The sequence below is a fragment of the Glycine soja genome, chromosome 1 (genome assembly GCF_004193775.1).
Source record: "Glycine soja cultivar W05 chromosome 1, ASM419377v2, whole genome shotgun sequence".
In the NCBI taxonomy this organism is placed as follows: domain Eukaryota; kingdom Viridiplantae; phylum Streptophyta; class Magnoliopsida; order Fabales; family Fabaceae; genus Glycine; species Glycine soja.
The window spans coordinates 51,406,340-51,429,490 of NC_041002.1; the positions used below are offsets into that span (position 1 = coordinate 51,406,340).

General features: G+C 27.9%; 2 protein-coding genes across 2 annotated transcripts; both read right to left on the reverse strand.

Moving 5' to 3' along the window:
- Positions 1-2,881: 2,881 nt before the first annotated feature.
- Positions 2,882-7,156, reverse strand: LOC114420320 (salicylate carboxymethyltransferase-like). The gene is made up of 4 exons (XM_028386249.1): positions 7,018-7,156; positions 6,383-6,796; positions 5,804-6,058; positions 2,882-3,523 (listed from the first exon to the last, which is right to left on the reverse strand). Exons 1-4 carry the CDS (start codon positions 7,090-7,092, stop codon positions 3,146-3,148), a joined length of 1,122 nt encoding a protein of 373 aa, XP_028242050.1. The 5' UTR covers positions 7,093-7,156; the 3' UTR covers positions 2,882-3,145.
- A 9,888-nt stretch (positions 7,157-17,044) lies between these two features.
- Positions 17,045-18,011, reverse strand: LOC114405704. The gene has a single exon (XM_028368173.1). It carries the CDS (start codon positions 17,918-17,920, stop codon positions 17,354-17,356), a length of 567 nt encoding a protein of 188 aa, XP_028223974.1. The 5' UTR covers positions 17,921-18,011; the 3' UTR covers positions 17,045-17,353.
- Between the last annotated feature and the right edge of the window lie 5,140 nt (positions 18,012-23,151).

The window sequence follows — 23,151 nt, forward strand, 5'->3', positions numbered from 1 at the left end:
CTAATTAACCAATTCATTATGATTATAAAAAATAATTAATTTAGTTAGTAGTAATATTAAATTTACTCTAAATTTATATCTTTTTAAAAATATCCCTTATATTAATGAGACCTATTCTTTTTAAAAAAAATATTTTTATTAGTTTTAATTCTTTTAATTTATCGTCATTAATATATTTATTACTTTTATTATTTTTGCTAGGTATGTGAGTAGTTAAAGTAAGTTTTTCCAAATATTCTTTATACAAGAAAAACTTAAATTTTCAAAGAAATTAATATATTCTCTATTTTTTATTTATTGAACAAAAAAAACTGACTCATAATTAAAAGTATTTTTTGTAAAAAAAATTAATAAAAAATATTATAGATTGATTCTTCTAGATATAATACCAAGCCAAACTCTTATAAAAACCATAAGAGGAATACTATTAACATTTAGGCTAAAAATATTAAATAAAACTTAAACCAAGATTTTTGTGTTTTTTTTTTTAAATCAAGTAAACAATGCATGTGGAAGAATAATAATACATGAACACTTTAGTTTTTTAAAACACTTAATCAACACTCATTATTTTTTTTATCTCTCACCTTCTATTACATCATATAACCTATCAAACATATACATTTATGAGTTTTGATTTATCTCTTTTTTTCCTCTTTCACAACGTGTCATATAACATACTGGTATCCATAAATTATTAATTTTCTGTGCGGGAAATAATGAAATAATGACTCGGCTTGGGTGTGGATCACGGGACACGTTTTGGCGGACAACAACAGCCAGAGCAATGCCTGATCATGACTGGTAACAGATTCAAGGGCCTCCTCAGTAACAATATTTCCAAATGCCTGATCATGACTAAATAGTATCCAATCTTTTTCAATTGCCGCAGCCACGCACATCCACCAAAGAAGGAAGCATAGCTTCTTTCTCCATGCTTGAGATATGCTCATATTCATTGTTGTCCCATAACCCATGACTTTTTTCTTTTTTTCTTAAATATGATTTTGATTCTTGATATATATTTATTTTTTTATTTGGTTTTTAATAAAGTTTTATTTTGTGATCCATTAGAAGGGATCCATTAATTGTTGATGTGGGTGTTAACTCGACACGTCGATAAGTTATCTGTGATGACACGTCAGATTAAATGTGTCATTTAAGTTGATCACATGTTGTTTGACATGACATCATATTTTAATTAAATTAAAATGAAAAAAAATAGAAGATTAGGGTTCCTTATAATGAAAACGTTATCATTTGAGAATAGAAGGAGGCTTGTGTCTCCTTCCCCTAGCACTAGTTATCGATCATGATAGAGAAGAAGAGTATGACGGTCTAAGATTCGCAGTAGTGCACCTTCGTATAGTGTTGTATTGGCTTTGTTGAGGGGTGTTTGTGTGAGTTGAATGTTCTCCAGTTTAGAGAAGAGAATGACATCCACAAGAGTTTCTTCTTCATCATGTGAGTCATTTTCTATTCGTTGTTAGTACAACAAGACGGCAATTCAACTAACATCTTCTTTTAAGAAAAATGGTGTCGAATGTCAAATTCTAAATCAACCTGGACACAATAGTGAAAGACGGGATTTTGGGTGGTGGTGTTGATTTTGGGATTATGGGAAATGGGTGGGTGAAAAATTAAACTTGTGTGAAGTTCCCTCGGTGTTTATTTGCCCAATTTTCCTTGAGCCAATGTAGGACCCCTTAATCTTAATTTAAATTTTTATCCTAAATAATATTTGTTAATTACTTTTTAAAAAAAATCTATTTCTTACCTGGAATTCCAACTTAGACATAAAATACACGTGGTATCACAAATATTTTATTAACATGTTGAGTTAACGGTTACATCAACGATTAACAAATTCTTTCTAACGATAGAAACCTTACACAGAACTTTTCAAATATTAGGGACTCATCACAAGATAAAAATGTATTGGGATCAAATGTAAAAAATAAATATATATCAAAAATAAAAAATATATTTAAATTTTTTTTAATCGATAAATGTTAATTGTTCATATTGTTAGTTTTTGTTAACGAAAAGATTCAAACTCCTATCTCTTTTTCATTTCCTTCTTTCTTCACCACTATATCAATTTTATATCTCTCAAACCCATGGCCTTCTTGACTATTGAGAGCATCTGCACCTAACATTTTCAACATTACTGAAACGAAATCAGAGTGTAGTGTACGATGAAGACATGTGATGAATCACTCTAGTTCATGCACACAAACTGTCAAGCCTGCATCTAAATAACATTATGATCTTTTCCTGTGCCATTTTTCCGTATGAATTAATTCTCCATTAAAATCACCCCAATCAGACCTACATGACCTATTTTGGTCGGTACCTACATGACGTATTTCTGTAATTAGGCATCTAAATTAAAACTAGCTTTATCGCTTTAATTTATATATATAGTTATCTGCAGATGATGTTATACTTGCATATTAATGGGGTGGAGCTAACTAGCCAATAATGGAAATGAGCCAAATGATAGAAAAACAAATAAATGTAAGTTTCTCCTCAGAGTAATTATATTCTTTTAAATATTTCATTGTAAAATTAATGAAAATTTTGGAGGGGCCAAGGTTGCCCTCAGAATTAATTAATGATTTCCCAACCTTCCACATTTGCATGTGATAAAAGATTTGTATAAGTTATAACTTTGGTCGCCTTTGTGGAAAATCTTTTAAGTATCAATAAGTTAGATATGACTCGATTGGTGAAAGTGAAGTAGTATTTCTCTTCGAAAAAACACTTTTTTTTTTACCATTATTAAAAAAAGAAAAGTTTTTTATAAAATTAAAAGTTCATTTTGCACAAAACCGTCTTTGAGCGAGGTATAAGTTCACTCTCATGTAACGAGAACTAGTTATCATAATATCCATAAATCACTAATTAATAATCACAAGCCAGAGGTACAACATAATCAATAGATATTAGTTTATAGTAACAGAATACTTCCCAGTTTTAATGAGAAACCACACATGCATGAATACTTTTAGTTTTGTTACAGGAGATACCACACACGAATACTTCCTACAATTAAACACACAACAACCACGATGAAGAAAGTTTTTTGGGGTAGGCTTTAATGAGAAACCACATAAATATGCAAACATATGCAACTTCTTACTCATGCTCTTCTAATCATTGATATGGTCACGTTAACAAATTCGGTTTTCTCCTTAGACATTCGTTCAGTTAAGATTTGTTGATACCGGCTAAAAACCTCTTCAATGATTGCTTCTCCAAAGTGACTAACCAACAAAGGTTCTGCTACGGCCCTCATGCACTTTGTAACGTTGTACCCTCCATTACTGAGTGATTTAGAGAAACCACATTCAGAATCAAAAGCATTCCCGTTATCGTAGGCATTCCAAGGTACTACCGTTACCTCCAGACTAGTAATGCTAAATGAACCTTCCTTTTGAACCTCAAATTTCACTTCAGATGGGGATGGCGTGTATTGAGGGATGTTGAAAGTATCCATTTGCTCTTCTTTTATGATTCCCTATAGGACCAGGAAAAAGTTTCAGGTATTTCTCTTTGGGAAAATTTAACCATAAGTCTCAACGAAGAATTCTACTTTCTATAAATTAGTATTATTTATAGTTCAAAAAGATTTTCTTTTTTTTTTCTTTCAAACAATATATTTTTCAATATTTTTTCTCTTTAATTTGATATTCTCAAGATTTTTTTTTCTCAACTGTTTCTTTGGTGTGAATTGAAAATAATTCATACTATAACATATATATTATCCAATCATAGAATATTAGATAACTTATATTATCATATCAGACAATTCATTTAATCAAATTTAATAAATATTATCTTATAAATATTAAATTTATCTAATAAAAAAATATAATCTAATCATATCTAATAAATTGATCTCATAATTATATTTTCTTTAATATTAAAACAATTATATCTTTTATCAAGATTAAAACAAGTATATCTAATAAAAAATTAATTTAATTATATTTAATATAATTAATATGTAATTAAAAATATAATTAATCTTTTTACGTAATTGTAATGTAATTAGATTTAATATGATACTAAATATTTTAATATTAATTTATTAAATATATTTTATTACAAAAATATTACATAAGAAATAATATCATAAATTAAATTAATTGTTATAATGTTAAATTTTGTACGTAAATACATTTAAATAAATTACATAAAATTTATTTCTCATATTTGTTTTCTTTTATTATAATAAAAATTTAAAATACTTGTAATTACCTTGATTAAAACATATACATGTGTGATAATAATTAATTTGTTCAAATTTTAAGCATAACATATACTTGTTATAATTGTCTGAATTATATTTAAATGATTTTTATGAACTAAAAATAGAAAAAAAATATCATTTATAATTTTTTCTATCAAATGCATAATATTTTTTTAACTTATTTACGATAAAAAAAAATCAAGATAAAGATAAAATATGCATATTTCAAAATTTTATTACATCCAGTTATTGGTAAAAGAAATATTTATTCTAAAGTTGGATAAAAGATAAATACAAGATCAATTTATTATATATAATTAGATCATATCATTTTATTAGATAATATTTAATTACAATTGATTAATTTAAAATTAATTAGATAATATTTTATTGAATTTGACTAAATAATATACGATGTAAGTCACATTACAAGATTAGATAATATATAATTCACACTATTGTAGTAATGGGCTACTTTTTATATGTGAGAGTTGCTTTTGCTCACTATTGTAGTAATTAAAAAAAAAATTTCTTAGTCATCTTAAATTACAAGTCTTTTATCTTTATTTGAATATTTAATTTCTTAACCGCTTATTCGTTTTAATTTAAAAATAATTAAATATCACAATTGAAATTATTGTTATAAAGCTAAAATATAATTTATATATTAAAATATTTTTAAAAATTTTAATTTAATTTTAATATACTTAGATATTTAAAATATTTATTTATCATAAATTTTAATTATATAAACAAATATTTATTATGTAGAATATACAAATTAAAATAGTACTAATTATATTTAAAAAGGTAACTTAAAATTAGGATTTTTTAAAGCTATACAACAAATGATTGGTGTGGTCATACAACCTTCGATCTGGAATGTAAAATAAAATTGTTTGCATCTTGATTTTAAATATAAATAAATTTTAATTAATGAGAAATATGTGTATAATAAGTCAAAAACATTGGAAAGATAAGTATAATTTGCTCATAGTTCTTATAATTTAATATATTTTTATTTTTAGTTCATATAAATTATGTTTGTTTTAGTCCTTAAAGAACAATGAAATAAGTGTTATATAAATTTTTATAAGGACACAAATTAAAATAAACATAATTTATAAGGATTAAAAATTAAAATAAATAATTTTATGAGAATGAAAAACAAAAAAATACTAAATTACAATGACTAAAAGATATTTAAACATTTAAAATATTTATCATAAATTTTAATTTTAATATACTTATATATTTAAAATATTTATTTATTATTAATTTTAATTATATAAAAACAAATATTTATTATGTACAATGTACAAATTAAGATAGTACTAGTTGTATTTAAAAAGATAAATTTAAATTAGGATCTTTTTAAAGTTATATAACACATGATTGTTGTGATTATACTTCATTCGATCAACAAAAAGATTTATTTTTATCTTAATTTTAAATATAAATAAATTTTAACCAATTTTATCTTATTTAATAAAATATTAAAATTATTTTCAAACTATTCTTCATTAACCATTTTTTCATAAGTACCTTCGAGACCATATCATTAAGAGCCATAGCCAAAAGTTCCCATATATAGCAACACTCTTCGCTAGATCGATCGTCGCTTCTTCTTCCCAAAAATGTCAGAACCATACGACCCCCTTCCACGATTTCTTCCGCTCGACACTTCAAAAACAACGAGAAATCCTTTTGATATTGCTCGTAATAAGCCTTAAGGACATTTAAGGAACTTGTGCTGGCCATGTAAATGTTGCCCTTATTGTTCTCTACACCATCAGGAACCTAATTAATAATCAATAAACACATAATTATTTTAATCTTGCATCTGTAATAAGTTTGTCACTCCTATAGAAAGGTGTGTTGCGCAGGATATCTATAGAAAGTTTATTTAATTTATTTCAATTTTTTACACAAAAAATTGATTTTATTGTGAGGAAAATATAATACTTTGTCACTCCTATAGGACTTGTAATAATAATCTGGTGCTATTGTATAGTTAACATAATATTCACTGAACACATAGATTAATTAACGTGAAATTATTACAGTCAAATGAATATTATGTGTGGTCTACAAAAAAAAATTAACAGAGAAATTATAGTATACCTTGGATAGCCACATAAGGCTGTACGAGGAATGAACAAAATGCAGACTTTTGGTTGGAAAGATCCTGCCATAAAAAGAACCTGGAACCCCATTGAAAAAACATGAACCAATTCCATGCCCAGCTTCTATTATTTCATTACACAGTTTCTCTTTGAAGCTGTCAAGGGACTTGAAGATGTTGTTGAAATCATTCCCGGGAAGATCGTTCATGTAGATCTGGTATTCTGGTGACTGATGATTCAGTTCTCGACAAAGCTTCTCCACCGATTTTATAGCTTCAGATATCACCAAGAAAGTGTTTGGTCCAGAAGAGCAACCCAAGTCCGCAACTGCAAGGCTTCTTGGGAGCATGCTGCGGTAGAGGCTGCTTATGGCTTCCTCTCTCATACCCTTTGTCAAACAAATCACCTTTTGCTGCAATATTCATTCATTCAGATCAGTTCCAACCAATAAATATCAAACTTTCTGCATAGCTCTTTGCTATTACTATCAAAGTTTCTTAACCTAGATAGCAAAAATTAATTTGTCTAAACATATATATGAACATAAAATTAATTGCCAATTAATGAATGCAATGGAGAAAAAAAAAGTAGAAGATGATGAGATTTTACTTGTTATTAAACATGCATTTATACCTGAACTAAGGAATTGTTTGCATAGCTTGTTTCTCCCGAGCCTCCATTCATGTGCAGTACTTGTGTCACTTCCATTCTTGTTTCTCTTTTCTTCCTTTCACTCCTTTTCTAAGGTAGTTGATTTTTTATGCTTCTATTGATCAATGCAATCAAACACATATGACACTCCTATATATATATATAGAAATACGGATACGTATAAATATTTTTTTTCTTGAAAAAACAAGATATAATATTAAGAAAGTGATCTATAAAAAAAGAGTTATTGGTGAAATGATTGGAGTTATATTTGCGACACAATGAATTAAAAATAAAAATATTAAATATATACTTCATTGCATTTACTATCTTTATTTCATGAATTTGGTCCTTAATTCACCATTTTAATTATGCAATTTGTTTTGGTATATGATTCTATATTTTTTTGGTATACCTAATTATGTATATTTTGTTTATTCATTAACTTTATCCAATATATAAACAAAATGTTGACCTATATATTTCAATTGCATAGTTAATTAACAAAACTAACATTAATTTGAATTATAATAATACGTACTAACGTTATCACTTGTGTCATACACAATTTTTTTTTATAAGGATGAAAACTAAAAAATTGCAAACTTATAGAAACTAAATGATAATCATATTTAAGTCTACTTTACTTAGAGATGCATACTATTCTGCCCAATTCCTATGGTGTCCTCCAAAAAAAAATATATGTTTGAATATTATAAACACTAAGGAAATTATTTTTTCTAAAACAATATTTATGTTTGAATAAGAGGTTTATTTTCTTAAATAAAGAAGTATTAAGTTTGAGTTGTGTGAATGAAAAAATAAATATTTTGATAATTTTATTTTTTTAAAATAGATTCATGCAACCACGTGTTAACTTAGTTGGAGTTCCAAAATAACTTACGGATATCAAAGGTCTCAAATTAAAATAAATTGAATATTGAGAACTTCTTAACTTGATCATCTTCAATTAATTGAAATTTAAAGTAACTTTAATATCAGTCTCATTAAAAATAAATAGCTCTCCAATCACTAGGTTTATTATACATTTATACTTAACAAATAGGAAGAAGTTAACAATTGAGTAGGTGTGACTTATAAAATACATGCATGTGGCAACTAAAATATAGTTGTTCCGTGTTTATTGATTTCTTATATACGGCGTAACGTTTTGAACTACTTATATATTCCTTCCCTCATTTGATTAATCATTAACTTGCGAGTCTTTTTTTTTATTACGGGATTGATATAAAGTAATCTTAGTATAAAATAGTGACTAATTTTTATTAAAAACTATGAGTATAAACAATATTTTTCTCTTAAGATAATTTATTTCATACCTAAAATTAGAATTTAAATTCTTGATTAAGAAATACAAATTTATTACTTATCCCTACAATTGTTGGTCACTGTTATTACTATTCTTAATAATGGATGCATTTATATTTTGTATATACTCTTCTTTTGTAGAACTTATGTGCAGTGGTATTAGAAGTATTTGGAGCATCATTTTTAATTACATCTACTGTTTTAATTTGATAAATTTTGTCAACTTTTATTGTGACTTATTAAAGTAAAATTTAAATTTAATAAAAATAATACCAAAATATTTATAATACTAGTTAAGCCTTTTCTTTTTATAATCGTTATAATTATTTATTAGCTGTCAAAATATCGCTATAATTATTTATTACATACAAATATTTCAACTTTGGTTATTTTAAATTCTTTTTTCTAATTTTTTATTTTATTTATTTTATTTGAACTACTTATACTAGAGGCAAATAAGAATAAAACTATTAGTTTTATAATTAAAGAGAAACCATTTTGATCAGTAATAGTTATTTCAAAATATTTTTTTGTTTCAATAGATATAAAAAAATAATGTATATATTTTATTAGTATTTGTATAAATAAAAAAATACCAATTTATTACTGTGTAGTATACAACTAGATAGTTAAGGTCATCCACATCGATGATTCTCTCGCCGTACATTCAAGCAAGAGAGGCGGTGTTATTTCAGCATCAAGGCATTAGAGTAGAATCCGATTTAGGTTTCAGGCTTACATATCAGCACCTCTACAAAATTAACTTTGATCTGACATAGACATTTTAAGAGATCAAATTTTAATTTTTTTAAGACCAAATTATAAACTAATTAAAAATTAAGATGAAAGACCAAAAGTGAAATTTTATTTTATTATAATAAAAAATGTAAGAGATAAACAATATTGTTTTGTGGCTATGTTAAATGTTAAAATTAATTTATTATAAAACTTTAATAAATGATTTTCCATCTAGATTTTTTTTAAATGACATGAGTATTAATGACATTGCACTAAAATATTTTAATTTAGCTTAAAGTTGTAAAATTTCTACACACACGACCGTAATTATATATAAATTCTAAGTTAAAAAAAAGATTAATTTTTAAATATAAATCAAATCATATCTTTTAGTGCACACCAAAAGAACATATTAATTTATCAAGGGGAGAGAAAGTTGTAAAAAATCAATTCTATCGATCAATGGATTGAAACAAAGCAATAAGGCAAAAAGAAAAAAAAATAAGTATTTTAAATTGATGTATTATTCAATGGCCATAATTACAAAAGTCAAGTAGAGAATCCTTACATCTAAAAAGAATGGTCACATCCACACGTAATTCTAGTTTTATTCAGTACACATTCACACGTAAATTAATCTGAAGGCCTGTGCGTAAGTGAGGGTTCGTAAAAACAACATTCAATGGCATCCGAATATTGATCCTTGGGATGGAGAATATTTAACTATCTAAGATTTCTCCGTAAAAAAAAATTAAAAAACTATCTAAGATTCCAAAAAAAAAATTATTTGACCCACGACACTATTAATTATTATATATAAATAATAATTCTTATTGTTTTAGTTTGTTTAAAAAATAAAATTAACACTATAATAAATTATCATTAAGCATTAACGAATTAGTATGGACTATGGAGTTTTTTTTAGAGAAAGTATGGATCACGGTAGTTGTTTCAATTTAATTAGGAAACTTAATTTTTAGTCCTTAATATATAGTCATGCAATCACCTTAAAAAAATACTAACAAAAACACATTGATGAAAAATTAAAGCATGTGATTTATTGCTATAATTATAGCAATAAAATTTATAAGGTTATCAAGACAAATTTATATATACATCTTATGATAGAATGTGTTCATATGCTTATTGAACCAAAATATCATAAGACTTAATCAAACACATGAGTTATAAAATTCTCAAACGCTCTAATAGCTAAGTCTTTGGTCAGTGAATTTACAAATGTTTTTCTCAACATCATGATCAATTTAAGTCTAAAAAGTTGTAAAGACTAGAACGCAATCCACATGCATCTAGGTGCTCATGATAGACCAATAGTAAAAGTGATCACTATGGGCTAAATTAAGAAACTCTAACAAATTATAATATTTGACATTAATTTAATTAATCTAAGTTTCACAAAATAAGTGACTATATATACAAATTCAAAGACAATTAAAAAATTCATTAATTTTCTACTTGGATGATATAGACACCTAGCTTAAATAAAATCATACTTTAGATAATGCGGCCACAAAATGTCAATAATGAGCAAGCACTTACACAATTGGTCTAAAGATAAAAATTATAAATATCTGAATGATACCAAATTATACTCAATAGGAGAATTGTTATCATAAACACCTTGACAAGGTAGAAAATCATACTTGATAGGAGTATTGTATTTATAATATACTTATAAATTGTGATAAAAAATGTGAAGTTTTCTGTAAAAAAAGATATACAATATAATTGTATGCCAAAAGATTAATTGTGCAATTCTCAACAAAATGACATTGACATCCACTAAAGATGTCTACTAAAATATAATGAATTTTATGTATTTCAATAGAATAAAATAAAAATAAATATCAAAATCCTTTTAGAGTATGTCATATGATCATTAAATATGCATAAGAATATATGACAATACAAATTTGATAAGTTTCTAATAAGTAACACAATGTTATATGCACTCACTAATCCTCTATGTACCAAAATAAAATTGAGATTCTCACTAAAGCCTACTAGTATTAACATACTCTAATAATAGTGGGATCATAACTCTCTAAGGTAATACCCAATGTGAATCAAAACTCACTATTTTCTCTCTTAAATAATTAAGTACTAGAGAAAAGTAAAGTAGGATTATTGATAGAAGTGGTTAAAAAATAAGAATATGAAGCCCAACATACAATTCATTTATCATAACGTAGTTTTACAAAAGGATTTTAATTATAGTTAATCACATGTTAATCTTCAAAGAATATTGATCATCAAAAGGATCACCTTAACAAGGTAGCCTTTACTTTAGAAACATGAACGACATAAAAAAATCCCTAATATTTTGAAATAGAATATTGGATCATTTGCAAAGTTTTTAATTACTCACTAAGACATAAACTCTATAATAATAGACAATATCCGCACACACACTTGAGTGCAAAATACCGAAAGTACATAAGGCCTATGCTTAATAAATATTAAGGATATAACAACAAATGGTCTTTAACTCTCATCACAAATTAAAACGGACATGGGTTTATCTATATATAACAAATTAAAGCATATAATTTCAACAAAATTGCAGTTTGAAAAACTATCAACACATATCCAAAATATAATATAGAGAAATTAATCTTTTCAAATTTGGGATTTTCATATTGTCTGAACGAACAAGAATAGTCCACTAATAATATATGACAATATAGAGTTATCACACAACAATATTCTATAAGAGATTATCACAAAATCTTTAATGTAGATTCTAACAACATTGAATATAGATAGTATGTGACAAAAAAACCATTTTATCAAGACAAACATGATTGTTCATGTATGAGTAATTAGGCATTTTAGAAAGAGATCTTGTATATCAACATATTACTTTCAATATTTAAGATTCTTCCCGTTGATAAAGAAAGATAATTGACTTAATAATTTTAAGAAAAATGTTTAAAGAGCTAAACAAAATTTAACTATTTTTTATCACACTAAAATTATATTTAATATTATATCGATAGGATATGTTTACTACTCACATGATGATGACAATATGTTACTATAAAATATTCCATTAAACCAATTTGCATTGCGATAGAAAAATGCAAAATTTTAGAATATTAGATTGCATAAAAAAAAATTTCAATTAATAAAAGGTGAGACTAGCATGGAACAATAAAGGAAATATTTAATGTCCGTAAACATTTAACAATTGACACTCTTACCTATTTTTGAAACAACAAAGAGCTAGACTTAAAAATATAATTAAACATTTATATATAATATGAGAAATCATGCAGATAGTTTGATAGATTGCAGTATGATAGAGAATTAGTTATTAGGATTTCAATTGGAAACTTCCTAACTAGTGTGGTCGTGTAGAATAAAAAAAAAAGTAAATTATACTGACACATTGAGTTTTTTGAAATTACAAATATTTTTTTTTTAACGTTTAAACAATCTCTCATGAGATACACATGCATCTGGTGTGATAATTTTCAAATAATCAAGAAAATTGATGTGATGTACAAGACTGTTAGTGTAAAGATTTTTAAACAATTAAAGAGATTGGTGCATGAATAAATAAATAAGAGATATCATGAGCAATCTGTATTATAATTTGAAACTTCTTCAACAGAAATCCATACTTGAACCTCTTTACCCTTATCCATTGATCCCCTGTGTAATCTAGAGTCCAAAATTCATCAAACGTTGGTTAATTTTTTATGAAAATGTTGCTGTCGAAGCCGTTAAAATAAGCTAATCAACTTCATAATTTGTGTTGACATCACAGATGCATTCATAATAAGGTCATCGTAGGTTTTTGACGTAATACAATGACGTTCTTTCTCTCTGTCTTTTTTTAATGTACTCTTCTCTTTAAGGTTGAAGAAAATCTTACACCTAACTTTTCTTGACAATATGGCAGCCATTAAAATTATATATGTGGTAGTGGACTATCTGTCGTATTTCTTTTATATGTTTTTGATGTGGATCATATTCGTCGTAGTACAACTTGGGCTTTTCTTTTAGCTTATTCACCCGTCAAAACCAACATCTTTTGTTTTCACACACATCTAACTATCATTTTTCATGTTTTTCTGATTTCCTCTCATTGTCCCCGAATAATTTTGTTTTTGTTTTATCAGCAAAAGGGGTTCTCTGGATGATAATTAAAACCAAAATCATTGAAGAGTACTAATTCCTCCAACAACAAAAAAATCATTGAAGACTAAGTATGCCATGATCTGTAATCATGATCAAAGTATAAATGAAAAAATTATAGTTTTAATCACATAATTCGATTAATAAATTTTAATAACATTTCTAATAAAAAAATATATCATATTTAATTAAAATTAGCAAAAAAATATCTATAAAATATGTTGAAGGTAACTTTAGTAATAAACAAATATCAGGATTATATGAAAAACTTTTTCTATCATCAAATTATATTTAATATTTATATATAATTTTTTTCATATAACATTATCAAAGTTACCTTGTCATAACTGAAAACTACTTTTTTTTCTCTCTCGATTTTGCAACATTATTATGGATATGCTAATTAAAACATTTTGGCAATCAAATTTATCATCGATGTATTCGTAAAAATTTAGACTTAAGCAATATGTCAAAATAAACAATAGTTTGCATATATAATATTGATAAATATTAATAAATCATAAAAGTATATTTTAAAGAAAAATTGAAAAGGATATATCAATCAACATATTATAAAACTAATAATTCCTTACAGTCATATATATATATATATGAATGAGATTCACTTACTTTAAACGTAAATTTAAAAATTTATTTTCAATATGAACTTTTTATTTTATATTAAATCTGTTTGAAATAAAGTTCCATATTGGTTAACAATAAAGTCATATTAGACTTTATAAGTGAGGGACAACCCTCACCCCTTGAGCTAACTTTTGAGGTTGAGTTAGGTCTCTCATATATATTTATATTAAATCTGTTGGAAATAAAGTTTCATATCGGCTGACAATAAAGTCATATTAGACTTTATAAGTGAGGGGCAACCCTCACTCCTTGAATCAGTTTTGATCTTGGGACCACACTTCCGCTAGTCCTAATTTTGTGGTGACAAACACCCACCATTTGTTGTTCACGCCCCGAGCCCACGAAGTGCTTGGCGTGAGGGAGTGTGTTGGAAATAATCCAAGTTCCACTTCGGCTAAAAGTAATCCCACATTAGAATATATAAGTGAAGGGCAACCCTACCGATTCTTCACCACCGAAAAGTAGATTACATTTCTCACCTTTTAGAAGGAAATTAAAATTTTACATCTTTAGTTGTTTAAAATTTTATTTTAAAATTCCAAAAATTTAAATTTTTCATAAAAAAACATTTAAATAATGAATTTTAAATTAAAAAATTTTAAATTTTCTTGATAAATTATTTTTTCAGTCAAAATTTTTTATGCAAATGACCTGGGATGATGACAAAATGAGACAAGAAAAAGAGAAATCCGATTGCTTGATGACACCTGTAAATTAGGTCCTTTGCGCTTGACACAAAACTGCAAGTTATGGTTTGTGTTAACATTTCTTTGTACAATAATGGGTTAATCGGCAGAGCAAGTGCGCAGTGAATAATTACATAAGTATTTATATATTTAGCTTGCCAAACCTCGTTTTGTCTCTTCTCATAACTATTGCTGGGCATGAGGATCTGCAGCTAAAAGAACATAATAAAATAAAAAGAGAATCATGCTTAACAGTTAGACTTGAAAGAAGAATCAAATAGTAAAGTGATGCACAAGAAAGGAATAGCGATTTTCGCAAAAAAAAAAAAAATAATAAGTTGCGAAAAAGAGTAGGAACATATATATAATTATAAAATAACGTTTTTTTTAATATGTACTCTTGAATATTTATTGAGAAATATTAAATATAATAGTTATTAAATTATTTTAATTAAAATTCTCTAGATCATGGATGATGCATAGGCCAAAAATTTACGAGAATACAATTTTGTATTTTTATGAAATAATATCTTTTTTAAAATTTAAAAATATAAGATGATACATTTAAAACCTAAAGGTTTATTATATTATATTCAATCTTGTTAAGAAAAATGAATAATAAGATTAAGCAGCATTACAATTGATACATCTTAACAAGTAACAAGTACTGGCTTGTTATTGGCATTCAAAAATAGAGAAGAATAGGGGCATTCAGCCCAACCAATTATTCCCATAGGATGAAACGTGGATTGGGCTACTGAACCATCAGGGACCAGCCTAGACAACAATGTAACCATACCATTATGAATGAATCTGACCCAAATTTGCCATAACCTACGGAGAACTAAGAACTTATCCAAGCAGGTAATAAAAAAACTAAACTATCATCAGCATAGTTAAACGGGTTTGATCCATACTTCATACTAAGAGAAATTACCAGGTAATCTTGAACTACCTATAGTACCAATCAATATATGTAGAAATTATAGGTAAATACTTTAAAATTTTGGTCCTATCGCATATATGTTTTGGAATTCCTGCTTAGACCAAATCAAGCATCAGCCATTCACGTCATATTCGGAACTTAATTCTATGATTTCTATCTCTTACTAGTTATTATTAGCAATAAGCTTTATAGTTTTCTATACCTCTTGTTTGCAATAAACAATTAAGGTGCAGAATAGGATCGGTATTGATTCCAATTCTTCCAAAATCCACATTATACTGATCCTCCTGGATCCTTGGAATATATTCTTCTGGACAATGGATGGTTCCATTCCATTAGCATGTCATTGTAATTTCAACACACTTCTACTTTTTATTTCTCTTTTAATAAATTTACTTCAAACATTTAAACGTAATAAGATTTATTAAAAATAAAATATTTCTTATACTTTATATTTTTAATATAATAAATACTGTTTAAAATAAGATTTCATCGCTTTAAATCGCTGAAAATCAACTTTAAGTCTTCGTTTGGTATCATAAAGAAAGAGAAGAAAAAATAGTAATGGAAATAAAAAAATGCAAAAAAAAAATCTTTTTCCTTTGTTTGATAGAACATAGACAAGGAAGAAAAAAAACATATAAACCTTACCTAAAATATTCTATTGATCTATTCTTCCATTTTGGAATGAAAGGGAAAGAGAAAAAGAGTCTATAATTAATAGTACATTGTGTATACGTAATATTTTTCATTCTTTCCAATTTTTACACAATCAAACAACCTTAAAAAAAAACTTACTAGGTCAGCCTAGTGGTAGGAAATTAAGTAGATACATCAAAACATAGGTTCAATTTTTATTATGGTCATTTTACACACACAAAATAAATAAATAAACTACAAAATTATTTCACTTTCTATTATTTTCTTAATTTCTTTCTATATATTTACTTTCTTTACTAAATCAAACATACCATAAACATCAATAATTCAATATTATCCTCTTCCCTTTATTTTTTGCAAGAGTAAACTTCTTTTTTTTTTGTCCTAAAAATGTATTAGTCTTTAAAATCTCCTATTAATTTATGTAAGTTTTTAAACTTAATCACTTAATTCATTTTAGTATTTAAAATATACGTTGATATTATTACTTATGTAACACTTGAGGCATTATACCTTCATAGAGTTTTTAAAATTTCCTTAATTTTAAAAGTTAAGATCTCTCGCAAAGCAAGACGTAAATTATACGTACAGCAGACCAGCAGTACGTAATTGATGTATCAAACTATCGATTCTTCAGAGTTGCTCTAGCGCAATAATCGACCTACAAACTTAGATCAAGACATGAATTCCTCAAACTGAGGTGAGGTTGAGAAAATGAAAAAATAATAACAATAATAATAAAATAATGTGTAACTCATATTTTTGTATTCTATTTTTATTCAAAAATTTATTTTATTTTTTTCCACTTCATCAATGAATCTTCCCGAAAGAAAGAAAAAATAATAAAGACTACTGACATGAGGTTCTTGATGTTTAATTTAATTTTAATATAGTAGTAGTAAGTTACAGAATGTGGAGGGAAGAGAAGGAAGAAATGAACAGTAAACTGCAGTTGGGAGGTAGGTTGGGGGGGCATTAACACCAAATAGTGATACCAATATCTTAATTTCGCCTTACCCAAAAATCTTAATTAAAAGGAAATCAATCACCATCATAACCTAAGAAGGTGATGAGTTTTTTTTATTTTAAAGCTCAGTTTCCTTAATTAGTTATTTTTTTGTTTCTGTTAACTAACTTGACTTGTTAATTATTAATTACAAAGCGAAATGGCCAAGGAGTCTTCTCGCAGCAACCTCATTTGATTTGCAATGAACGCCTCTATCGTGCGCCTGAACTCCTCGTTGCTCAGCTTATCCTGCGGATACGATTTTTCCCGCGCTTTCTCCGTCTCCGACCGCCGGAGTTCCCGCCTCGCCGTATCATTCCTTTCCTCGCTCTTCTCCGTCAACTTCTCCGACTGACTCCGGCGATAGAATTTTCCAAAGTTAGAATCTATTGCGGCGCCTGAATCATTGTCCGTACACGTGTCACTGATCTGGTGGTGCTCCGCCTCTATCACGGGAGAAGCAGAATTGGATTGGTCGAACCGGCGGGACTGGGCGAGGACGGCGGCGATGATGGCATTGGAGACGGCGAAGACAAAGAGAGGACTGCGGAGGTAGTCGGCGGAGATTTGGAGGGCGAAAGGGAGGCGCGTGAGGAACCACGAAAGAAAGAAGAGAGCGATGCAGAGTTCGAGAATGCGAAGCGTCTTCGCAACGCTGTTAATGATGTTCATTTTCTCTACTTTCAAGTTGCTCAAGTCTAATGCGTCCATGGCAATTGAATTAACAAAAAAGAGAGAGAGAATGAAGCTTTTCTCCTTGCACGTCTTGCTATTCTTATATACACTCTCTGAACGCTGCCATCGCCTTTTTTCTACAGTAATCATGCTTTTCTAAGAGCTAGTTAATTAATATCTTACACATGGATGAACCTCTAATCACATTTATATTTCTTAAGCTAACACCAAATCAAATATAATCTCCACTAAAGTTACTTTCTATGGATACAAGGGAGTCTACATTATCAATTTAACATTCTTTTTACACTTAATTTAAATTCTTATTCCGTAGTATATGAATGGAATAAATTACTTTTACTGGCAAAGACCGCATAAATGGATATCTCGATTGGACGTGGCTAAAGAACAAAATATTTATTAATTTCTCTAGTTTAATTAACAGGAAAATCGCAATTGATGGATAAAAAAATGAGGATAAAATATATTTTTTTCTTTCTTGTATATTTTAATTAATTACTCCCAATTTTTATTTGCAGTTTTTTTTCTCCCCCGGTATAACCTAACCGTACGGTAACGATGATAAGGTGGTATGATGGGAACTTGAAAACTGTGGTCAAACATTGACTTATTCCCGCCATGCAGTCTAAGGAAAGAATCAAAACTGCTCCAAACCTCTCTATAACTGGCGTACCAAAATTAAATTATCAGACCTGCTGCAATCTACTCCTCAGTTTTCAGTATCTTTTATTTTGCTCTTTTCAATTCAAAAAGTGACTTATTCGTTTAAATCGCATTTTTATATTTAGGTTCCGTGTTGTTGCACCTTTTTACTTTTGGATTTTGAGTTGGAATATCGATTAATTGATTTAATTCTTTAGCAAACTGTTTTTATTTTTCAAAGTCAAGAAGGAAAATTAGTTTAGACTCGAGAGAATACAAACTAACAAAGGTTGAGAGGGAGAGTGAAATATGCTTCATCAAGAAAAAATTAAAAAAAAAAAAGAGTGAAAATAATCAAAATATGCGTGAAAGAGTGGTGAACAAGACGTGGCCATTTCGCGTGAGGCGATGTATCAGTGTAAAGTACCGTCCATGCTCGTGCAGGTCTGGTCTGATCTACTCCTTCCTTGAACACCATTGATATTTCCGTGTATTTATACATTATTTAATACTCTCTTTCTGTTTTTTTTTTTTATTCTTTTCTATCACATTTTAAAAAAAAATTCCACAACCTACACCTCAAATAAATAAATAAATAAGTATATGTAATTTTTCTTTCTTAAAATGAAGGTTTTTCAATAAAAGACTCGAGAGTGTTCCGATTCAACTTTTCAACTCACACCCTTGTTCGTGCCATGTGGTAACATTGTGTGCAATTGGGTTGAGATTTGAGACCAAGGCACACTAATTAATCACGTCAACAAACCTCCTCTTCATTGTGCACACACAAAAACCAATCATCTATTTGGATCATTTTATATCTTAATTTTTTAATTAATTAAATATTTTTCAATTGAATAAATTTAGCTTTGCTATCAACTTTTTACTTAATCTTTTATTTTGTATTTTTTCAAATTGAAACAATTAAATTATTTAAAATCTTTTACTTCTCAAAATTCATCAATCAAAATATCAATTTTCATAAAAGAAAATAAAAATAAAACTCAAATTTCCTTTTCGAATCTTAATTTCACAACTACACATCTACACTATTATTTGATCACTTGCCTCTAGTTGGGTGAATACATGTTTCTCCCGAACAAACTTTATTCACTTCCCAAACTGGAACTACAGTTTGTATCTATAGAATAGGTAGCAAACACATATGTAGCACCCTACTGTAAAAAAACAAAAAACAAATATGCAGCACCTATGTAATAATAAGTAATAAAACTCAAATTCTATATGTTCTGAACTGGGCTATTAATCCATAACTAACTTTACTTCATTCTGACATAACTACAAATAAGATAAATATGCATCCTGACTACAATAGATCGTAACAAACATCCCCAATCAACAATTGACTTTTCGCAAACGTCTTACGCTCAATTCTCTAAAGCCCTAATAGTGTCATAGAGACATAGGTTATGTGTCTTACAAGTTACAACCACTTATTTCAACATACGACTAGAAGTATTAAAGGGTTTTTTTTTCCACCACCCAAACACAACTTCTTCTGCCCCCAACATAATTATTAAAATTTCAACCTTACTCATGTTTACTTCTTCTTTTTCTTTTGTTTGTTGTTTTTTTTTCTTCATACACCTTTCTCTGTTTTGTTTTGGCTAAGTTCATCCTTCTTTGTTGTAGTTGGTTTGGTTAAGGTGCATTGTCGTGGTGGTTTGGGGAGATATAGATACTCACGATGACAACGACAACGACAACGAGAAGCGACACCACCAAAAAAATGATCCACAATATGGTAAAGATGAATGGAGGGAAAAGACTTGTGGCGGTGCAATAGGGAGGACTAAGTGAATGCTGTGTCATGAGGGAGGAGATAGGTGTATTTGAATTTTAAGTGAAGGGTAATTTGGTCATTTCACTTTAATTTCTGGGTGTAGAAAAAAACCCTATGTTGCAGGAAGAATAACTCGTTATTAAAATGGATGCAACTTGGTGTATGAGTTGACTTGACCTTTGAAAAGGGAAAAGACTCGCGGCGGTGCAATAGGGAGGACAAGTGAATGTTGTGTCACGAGGGAGGGGATTGGTGTATTTGACTTTTAAGTGAAGGACAATTTGATCATTTCACTTTAATTTTTGGGTGCAGAAAAAAAAAACCCTATGATGCAGGAAGAATAACTCATTATTAAAATGGATACAACTTGGTGTATGAGTTGACTTGACCTTTGAAAAGCCCGAACATATTATAGTTCAACTCAAATCCAAATTTTTAATAGCTTGGTGTTCGGCTAGCTCATTGGCCCAATTTGTTTATTTACTTTTTTTATAATTGATAAAATCAAAATGATAAATTTAAAAGTACATGTGTCCTTAATATCTATCTTCAGGATAAAATTCCATATAGTTGAGTTGTTTTTTTTTTAATTTTAGCACTTGCTTATACAATATATACACTATTTTATTTTTTATTATTATGTATTATATATTGTTATTTTATAATAAAAATGATAAATTATTTTTGTTTTGTTTATAGTGATTAATAAATCTTTTATTGATTACCTATATAAAGGTTAATTTTTTAAAAAAATTATATTTTAAAAAGTGAGTGGCCCATGGCCAACCTGTTAGGCCTAAGACTTACCAAATGTTGGGCTAGCTAATTTTGAAGTGCCATTAAATTGGTCCAATTTGACTCAACCCAAAAAGTTGTTGTCACGTAGGATGTGGAAGCAAAGCTTTCTAAGTTTATTTTGATGATGCCAAATACTCAAGTCAAGAATCAAGAGTCAAACAAGTTTTAAGAATCAAAGAGTCGTTCAATCAAGAATCAAGATTCAAGTGAAGATTCAAGAGAAGACTCAAAATATGAAAGAACTTCAAGAAAAGCATCAAGATAAGTATAAAAAGATTTTTTCAAAAAAAAATAAATATCGAATAGCGCAATTTGTCCAAAAGAATTTTTTAAAGAAAAATATTTTACCAGAGTTTTTACTCTCTGATAATCGATTACCAAAATCCCAAACAGTTTTATAACTGTTTTACAAAGTAGTAATCGATTACCATGGGTATGTAATCGATTACCAATGTTTTTAAACGTTGAATTTCAAATTTCAAGAGTCACAACTTGTGATAAAACATTTTCAAACTTATGTAATCGATTACACAACATTTGTAATCAATTAATAGTGTTTCTAAACGTTGGTTTTCAAATCTAAACATGAAGAGTCACATCTGTTGATGTGCAATCGATTACACTATAATGGTAATCGATTACTAGTGACTGATTTTGAAAAATAAATTGTCAAAAGTCATAATTTTTAAAGTAACTAATTTTTGAAGTTTCTTTTTAAAGAGTCACAACATTTAAAGTGATTAGTTTTCAAAAGAACCACAAATTTTAAAATGACTAGTTTTTAAGAGAGTCACAACTTTTAAAGTGACTAGTTTTGAAGAAATTGCCAAGAGTCACAACTTTTAACTTGGTTTTTCAAGAGCCATCAAATGACTATAAATATGTGACCATGACATGAATTTTAAAAAAGAGAACTTTCTGATTCGTTTCTCAACATCTTTCTAAGAGTTATTTGTTCAATACTTTCTTTGTCAAGAAAAATTCAATGGTAAAAAAACTTGTGTTATTCTTTTGATTCCTTCCTTCTCCCTCTTGCCAAAAGAATTCAAAGAACTAACTGTCTGAGAATTCTTTTGATTCATTCCTTCTCTCTCTTGCCAAAAGAATTCAAAGAACTAACCGTCTGAGATTTTTTTTGATTCCCCAAATAAAGAATTCAAAGAACTAATCGTCTGAGAATTCTTTGCCCAAACACTGAATTCAAAGAACTAACCGTCTGAGAATTCTGTGTAAGAAGCGGGTAACTTCTTGGTTGTAATAGTGAACACAAGGGAGGGCACATCCTTTGTGGTTCGCTTCAAGTAGATGGTACATCTACTTGGTTGTTCAAAGAAAACAAAGGAGGGTACATCCTTTGTGACTCTTTGCTTGTAAAGGATTTTACAAGGTTATTGGAAATTTCAAGAACCGTGGGTTGTTTGGGGACTGGACGTAGGCACGGGTTGTGACCGAACTAGTATAAATCTTGTGTTTGCTTTCTTCTTCCCTACACTCTTTACTTTTCCGCTGCGCACTTTTTATTTCCGCTTTACTTTTGTCTAAGTTATTATTTCTGTTATTTACTTTCTCATAACTTAGTAGTAAAGCCTAATTGAATATAGTAATATTAAGAAGGATAAATTTTAATTAGTCAAGACACATTATTAATTAATTCAACCCCTCCTTCTTAATTATTCTGAGGCCTCTAATTTCATTTGTACTTATACTTTGGGTTTATGTTTACTTAAGAGATACTTATTACATGTTTAATTATTTTGTGTTTTTTTCTCTTGGTTTTTAATTTACTAGTTTTGCTTGATGTTGAAAACCACTTTTTTTCTTAAAAAATGTTTTTTTATTAAATTTAAAGTATCTATGTATATCGATGGATACTTGCAAATATAAAAAAAAAATTGATAGATAGTTTCCAAATGAAGACCTGGTGGGTAAATGGACAAACACATATTTTCTCTAAATAGACGAGTAGCAAGTAGTTCCTACACATGCCTAATCTTATTCATTG

Coding starts and splice junctions, on each gene's coding strand:
- LOC114420320 (XM_028386249.1), bottom strand. CDS start 7,092: ATGGAAGTGACACAAGTACTGCACATGAATGGAGGCTCGGGAGAAACA. Junction 6,059..6,382: donor GCCTTATGTGGCTATCCAAG/GTATACTATAAT, acceptor ATTATTAATTAG/GTTCCTGATGGTGTAGAGAA. Junction 3,524..5,803: donor TTAATGATATGGTCTCGAAG/GTACTTATGAAA, acceptor CTGGTCCTATAG/GGAATCATAAAAGAAGAGCA.
- LOC114405704 (XM_028368173.1), bottom strand. CDS start 17,920: ATGGACGCATTAGACTTGAGCAACTTGAAAGTAGAGAAAATGAACATC.